This window comes from Volvox carteri (genome assembly GCF_000143455.1).
Source record: "Volvox carteri f. nagariensis unplaced genomic scaffold VOLCAscaffold_69, whole genome shotgun sequence".
NCBI lineage: Eukaryota > Viridiplantae > Chlorophyta > Chlorophyceae > Chlamydomonadales > Volvocaceae > Volvox > Volvox carteri.
In genome coordinates, this window is record NW_003307612.1 from 216854 (window position 1) to 223714 (window position 6861).

General features: G+C 59.6%; 2 protein-coding genes across 2 annotated transcripts in view; both read right to left on the reverse strand.

Annotated features, from left to right (window-relative positions):
- VOLCADRAFT_98190 (uncharacterized protein) overlaps positions 1-2357 on the reverse strand; it is a gene marked incomplete at both ends in the record, with an annotated part of 13930 nt that extends 11573 nt beyond the window's left edge. The window contains 3 exons of the mRNA XM_002957102.1: positions 26-265; positions 522-653; positions 2055-2357. Coding sequence (XP_002957148.1) covers positions 26-265; positions 522-653; positions 2055-2357 — 675 coding nt within the window. The remainder of the gene's footprint in view (positions 1-25; positions 266-521; positions 654-2054) is intronic.
- A 1564-nt stretch (positions 2358-3921) lies between these two features.
- VOLCADRAFT_98191 (uncharacterized protein) overlaps positions 3922-6861 on the reverse strand; it is a gene marked incomplete at both ends in the record, with an annotated part of 4190 nt that continues 1250 nt past the window's right edge. Inside the window, 6 exons of the mRNA XM_002957103.1 lie at positions 3922-3974; positions 4527-4556; positions 4801-4805; positions 5045-5405; positions 5522-6320; positions 6618-6702. Of these exons, the coding sequence (XP_002957149.1) occupies positions 3922-3974; positions 4527-4556; positions 4801-4805; positions 5045-5405; positions 5522-6320; positions 6618-6702 (1333 nt within the window). The remainder of the gene's footprint in view (positions 3975-4526; positions 4557-4800; positions 4806-5044; positions 5406-5521; positions 6321-6617; positions 6703-6861) is intronic.

The window sequence follows — 6861 nt, forward strand, 5'->3', positions numbered from 1 at the left end:
CCCCTCTCTCTCATACACATCCTACCTGTGCCAGCTGCGTCTGCAGTTCCTCCGCTCCGCGGCCCCGCGCCGTCGCCATCAGTCGTGCCGTACCCAGCTCCGCCGCCAGCCGCTGCCGCTCCGCCGCCGCCGCTGCTGCCGCCGCCGCTGCGTCACGATCCGCCGCCTGCAGCTGAGCCGCCAGCGCCGCCACCTCCTCCTGTAGGCCACATACCTGGGCCAGCCGCTCCGCCAGCTGCGACTGTAGCTCCGAAACCACGGCGCCCTGCAGCGGAAATATATAAACCAAACTACTTCCGCATTTGCCTCTCACTTACATTCTATAAAGCTTCTCCTTTAAAGCTTTGTGCAATACGAAAACTTCTTTCCCCCGCTCAGTGTTCCTTCCCCCTCCCTTGTGTCTTCCCAGCCTGAGGCCGCCTCGTTTAAATCCCTTACAGCACTATGCTCCCTCCAACAGGAAACGCACACGCACAGACATATGTTTACATACATACGCACATACACACACGGGGCCCCACCTGCACGAGGGACAGTTGACCGTTAAGGTTTCCCCCCAGCAGCGCCACCTCCTGCCGCAGCTTCACCACCTCGCTGCCCAGCTCCCAGTTCTCACGTTGAAGATGAACCAGGTGCGCGTGGCTGGCATCGGCCTGGGTTGGAAGGTGGAGGTGGGGGGGAGAGGGGGGGGGAAGAGGGCTTGAGGACCGGATAGCGGACGAAAAAGGGGGAGGGAAGTGAGGAATCATACGATGATGATGATGATGATGATGGTGATGATGATAGAAGCAGAGGGTCAACTACCGCCGACATCATCCCGGGCAGGAGAAGCAGGGTGTGTGTGTGGGGGGGGGGGGGGAGTGGGTGAGTCCCGCGGTGTGACCTTGTTGGGAGGGAGGGAAAGACGAACCACGAACGAGTGAAGCTGCTGCCAAGGCAAGAGTTGTTGGGAGGGGGGGGTAGAAAGAGTTGCTCAAAGGAAAAGCCTACCGACGAACCGACGATCCACCCGAGATCCAGATCCCATCCTAACGGTATACCCGGACAGCGAGCTCACAGCCACACACACAAGCTGAGACACCGCACGAGAGAGCACACAAGCACTCATCAGGCCGCAGCACTCATCGCATCATAGGGTGATATGCTCCTTCAAGGAAACAAACAAACAAACAAACAAAAGCAGAGGGTTGGAAGAACAAATAGTACAAGGGGTACAAGGAAGAGAGAAGTAGTCATCATGGACGGGGTGGGGATGGTGTCAGGGGGCCATGCAAAACTAGAGACTCGTGTTTGCATCAGCAAGCTCTTCGATTCCAGGTCATTAGGCGATATAATTCAAGCGGGGACATCGCTTATCTGCCAGGCGTGGTGTGAAGGACGGGTGTGTGTTGGGGTTCCATGCAACTGCTAGTGTCCGTGTGCTTAGTGGATGGAGCTTCATCCGGTAAAGGGGGGAAAGACGAACCACGAAAGGTAAAGGGGGGAAAGACGTAGTAAAAAACTGCTGACGCGAAGCTGGAATAAAGGGTGCCGCGGGCCTGGCGGCGGCATTGACGAAGTTTGGCCAAGAACTGGCTGATTAGTTGATAATAAAAAGCTGGTGATATGCAAGTGCTCCTCACAATTAAAGGGGGGGGGAGGTGAAAAAATTGATTGGGTCCGGGATGGGTGCGAAAGCAATCAGAGAAAGGTCTCCTGGAATGGAGAAATGGGGAGGGAGGAGTAGGGGGCCAGGGGGCCCATTAGGAGAGCGCCGTTACGAAGGCAGGAGACAGGAAGGAGTTTACGGTGGCGGCGTTAACGGCAGTGACAGTGGCGACAACGGTTTTGGGATATTGACAGCTAGAATCGGGAATTTGAAACCCTGAGTTTCAAAGGGAAGAGCGCAGGGCAAAGAGCGGGAACAGTTGGGGAGAAATGGACACCGTGACAAGACCCAAATCGGGGCAGGAGTGGAGACGAACGGAGTGGAGCGGGGGAATACCACGGTGGTGGGTTGCGTCGTGCGGGATGAGGATTTGTTGCCGGACCGTGTGCGTCTTTTTCCCCTGTACCTGCTGCTGCGCTCCGCTTGCTCTTCGCTGCCACAGGTCCAGCGCTTCCCGCAATTCCGAGTATTTCTGCTGCAGGAGTTCCAAGTCCGTTCGAGGGGGGAGCCTTTCCAGATGGCTGTCATCCGGCTCAGCGTGCTGCTGAGGAGCGTCACCGGTTGGGATGTCCACGACTGTATGGTGGTGATGGTGGAACTGCTCCAGTCTGGAACCTCCATTTGGATTGTATGGCTGAACTTCAAGCGATTGGTACTGATCATGTGGATGAATCCCGGGTGGAACGCTGGGGCCTAACAGTTGAGGCATGGCTGAGGCATGGCCACCAGCGACAGCAGCGAAACTCGCTTGGGACCCGAAAGATTGAGGCCGAAAGGTCCAACCTATGCTATCAGCTGGAGGTAATTCCATACTGTGTGTGAAAGTGTCGCGTCACGTAACTGCGCAGCTTGGAAGTGTGGAATCCAGCATTTTGACCGAGCTTACTGGGTAGCAGGGATGCGTTGGATTGGCGCAACTTAATTACATGGGGGTTCTGGGTTAAGATGCGTGGTTACAGCATGTGCTGTGCTGTGGCGAGAAGACCTGCAGCGCGGATTTAGACCAAGTACGGCATCCCAAAAACGGAGGGAAGGTCAGACATATGAGTTTACAAGCCGACCATATGGGGCAGTCGATGTTAATCGGACTGTATATATTATTATGAAACACTATGGCTGGCTGTTTTCTTTCAGGCCGGGTTTATATGTCCTCGATATACACAGCTAGAGAAGCTATCTCTGGAGGTTTACCTTTACTGCTTTCTTCGTGTGGGGATAAAGTCCTGATAGGTTTTTGATTTCTGCTTGCTTAAATTGTGAAGGCAATGGCTTCGGCAGTGTTGAATATGTGTTTCGCTAAGACTTGGCTATGAGATATCGGGAATTCAGCGAAGCCACTTCCACAGCACAAAAGAAAGCAGTGATCACCGAGAGATGGATGTTGCCTTGAGGGGCCTAATCGCCTACGTCAAAGTTAGGTTTGCTCGATGCTATGAAGAAGGCGGTTGAGGAACGGGTCAGGAGCAGCACAGCTGCGGAGCGTTTGGGCCCTTGCCAAAGCAATTGCAGACAGACTTGTCCCTCCGCGCGGCGAAGCTTTTGACACAAGTTCCCCAGAAGCTGGTGAGCCGCCGCGGCCGCCTAGCGGAGGTCCTGCACAAGCTGACAGGGGAGAGAAGCGGCGGGGCGAAGTTACATCGGGGGGAGGCGAAGCCCCCGGGGGAAGTGGCGGCAGCCGCACGGCAGCGGGTGCCGCGAGCTTCGGAGCTAATCTCCACTTCATTTTCCCGTGTTAGGCCTCCAAAAGGCGGCGTTAAAAAGTCAACACGTGATATCCTGATTACCAGGACCCAGTGTTAATACATTCTCCTGATGTCAATGCCTCCCTCCTAATCTGATACATGACGCATGAGTCGCGGGAGGCCGGGGTCAGCTTTTCCCCATGTTGGCTGCATGTATTTTATTTTCACGTATGGGGCCAATGCTTATACATCCTGGTTCGTTCATCTCATCTCACCTCACCTCTTCCGCTCGTCCCACAGACCCCACAAAATCGCCAACAGAATCGCCACAGCAGCCGCAGCCGCCACAGCAGCCGCAGCAGGTCTCAACACCTACTCCTCATCTCCTGTCCCACATACCACTTCACACCCAAACCCATTCGAACCAAACCCGCAACCGAACCCGCCCCTGACAGAGGTTGCGGTTGGAGGGGCTGCGATGCTGCCGGCTGCCGCCGCAGAAACGCCCATTGCGGCTGCGCTGCCGCCGCCGCCGCCGCTGCCGCTGCCGCCGCCGCGCGTGTATCTGCCACACGGGTCGCTCCGCCCGCATCAGACCACCTTGCCGTCTCCTCCACCGCAGCCTCTGCCGCCATCGCCGGGGCCTCAGGATGAGGAACACGGTCTCGGAGCGACCCGTGGGACATGTACGCCACAGCCATGGACGTCGCGCAATGGACCGCCGCTACCTCCACCTCTACCTCCATCGCCTCCTTTACCCCCCCCTCCTCTACACCCTCGCCCTCCCCTTCCCCCTCCCAGTCCATAGAGACGCCGCCGTCTGCCGTACAGCCTCCGGAAATATCTGAATCCAGATTCGCTCCCCAAGAATCCGCTGTTGCCGCTACTGCTTTTGCTACTGCTGGAACAGCTGCTACTGCCGCCTCTGAATCATCCAAACGCAATGGTTGCGGTGGTGGAGGTTGTAGTGGTTGTGGGGACGGCTTCTCCATCGGATCCATCGCTCCCGTAGCCGTCTTCGAGCTGGGGCCCGTCTCATCTTCTTCCTGTCCCCGTTCCCCCCCTACCCGCTGCTCCCTGGGCCCCCCGGGAGGAGCGGAGTGCGACTGTCCTGGTCGTCCCTGCTGTCCCCCCAGTCTCACTCCCACCCGCACCGCCAACACTCCCCCCTCTCGAGGCGGCTCCTGACAACTCACAAGTCGCTGGAGCAGCACTTCGCAGAGAGTCTGGAAGGGGGGAGAGGGGGGAAAGACGAACCACACACGAGTGAAGCTGCTGCCAGAGCAAGAGTGTACCAAACGTAGGGGTAGGGGGGGGAAGGGAGAGGGGAAAGACGAATCGCAGACGTAAGAGGGAGGGGGGGTGAAAGGGAGGAGGTGGGGGCCCCCGGTCGGGTTAGAGAGATAGAGGGGAGAGGGTTATGGCGCAGTTGATACGGTGGGAGGGGAGTGGGAGCGTTCGAACCCTCACCTCGTCTAAGAGGGACGAACCGCCGCCGCTGGGGCGGTGCGCAAGCTCTATGTCGGCCTCCGGATATCTCTCGCCACCGCCACCGCCACCGCCAGCAGCAGCACCGCCGTCGTTATTGCCCCCGCCGCCACTACCACCGCTGCGGCATTCCGTCCCGCCGCCGCCATTGTCGTCGACGTCGACGGCAGCAGCAGCTGCTGCGCCGGAGCCGCCAGCGACGGCGGTGGTAGCGGCGGCGGCGCACTGTCGTGCAAGGTCCGCTCGTATCACCGCCTCGCCGACCCCCGTCACGCTGGCGGCGAAGCCAGGCCGGCAGTGGCAGTAGCGCTGACGGCGGCTGCTGTGGTAGGGGCCACTGGCGGCGGCGGCTGGCGGCGGCGACGGCAGAAGATGCCGCGGCGGACGTGGCGGAAGCAAGGCAAGCGTGTTGGCGCCATTACTGGCGGCAGTGCCGGCGGCGGCGGCGGCAGCGGCGGCAGCGGTACAGGTGTCACATGCCCATGGGTTTTGAGCCCAGCAGCCACTGCCGTACATCGCCGCCTCGCCGACACGGCCCGGGAACTTGACGGCGATGCCGCCGGAGGAGACGCCCGCCGCCAAGCAGCCTAGTGGGAAGCGGGGACGCGGGGGCGGCAGCGGATTGGCCGGTCTAGGTTTGGGGAGTGAGCGTTACTACCAGGGTTTTACCCCACGGGACAGGTTTCCACCCGAACTCCCTTACCTCGAAAGTCGACGCACACCGCGCCAACAGTGTCGTACAGCATATCTTCCTCATCGCCATTGTCGTATAATGACGTATTCGTTTCGTACCCCTGGCCAGAGTCGCGGTCGGCGGCACTGACGCCGTCAGCTGCCGTACCCGACGCCGTACAAGAGGAAACGCGGCGTGCGCGTTTCGTTCTCAGCAGCGGCAAGGAGCTGGTTGTGTTGGCGTTACAACTTCCGTTAGCTTCCCCACTGGGAAAGATATTAGGTGGATCCAAGTTTTCTGGATCCAGATCTGACTGCCGTACGGCGTGATCTCCGGCACACGTCCGCTGCCCATCACCCACCGCCGCTGTCGGCGTCAGCCCGGCCGTCATTTCGAGTGCCGTACAGAGCTGATACACACCTATGCTCTCCATCGCCGTACTGTTTGTGTCAGTGGTGATGGTGGGCTGTAACCCGACGGCGGTGGCGGCGGCTGCTGTGCCGTACAGTTGGCCATCATGGATATGCGATGGTGGCCGTGGGGCCGCCGCCGCCGTCACCGCTGTCGTCATCGGAATGGGCACCGCCGCCGCAGCGGCGGCGGCGGCGGCGGTGGCGGCCTCTCCAGCGCTAAATTGCGCCGTCATGGCCGCCGGCCCTCGGCCCCCTGCCCCCGCAGCCCCTGCCGCCGGGCCCACCCCCCTCGTTAGCGCATACCGTTGTTCGTTGACTCGGGTCGTTGCGGCGGTTGTTTCAGTTGCTACAGCCGCCCGTCGAATCATGTCAATGTACTTCCGCCAGGCCGCCAGGGACGCAGGCGTGACCTGGAACTATCGTACGCCCGCATCGAAGTGGTTGGTAGATCAGTTGGTACAGCAACAGACTTATAACGGATTAACCTTGTGTGCTTGTGTTTCCCTCCGGGGCCGTGCGGGAGGGGAAGGTGCTTGGATATGACCGAGCTGTGCTTTCCGTATCTCTTTTCCCTCATCAATTCCATATAACCCTCGATCCCTCCCCTTTCCTCCCTACTCCAAATTCCACCCCGCAGTACACACACATACAGACACACACATTCCCTTTTCCCCCCCCGTTCCCCCCTTCCCCCCCCCTAAAACCCACCTCACCTCGGGCGGCACGGGCTGCTCCGGGCACCAAACAGCTAGTCCCGCGCCGTACGCATAACTGCGAGCTCCCTCACCCACCAATAACCTGGTTGAAAGGGGAAGTGTACGGCGGTACGGGAGCACCGAACACAAGATACAAGATGAAGTACTGGCGAGAGAAACGAGGGGGGGCGCGGGGTTTGGACAGCCAAAGGGGGGAGGAGGATTTGTGTGTCCTCCTCCCCCCTATGGCTGTCCAAACACC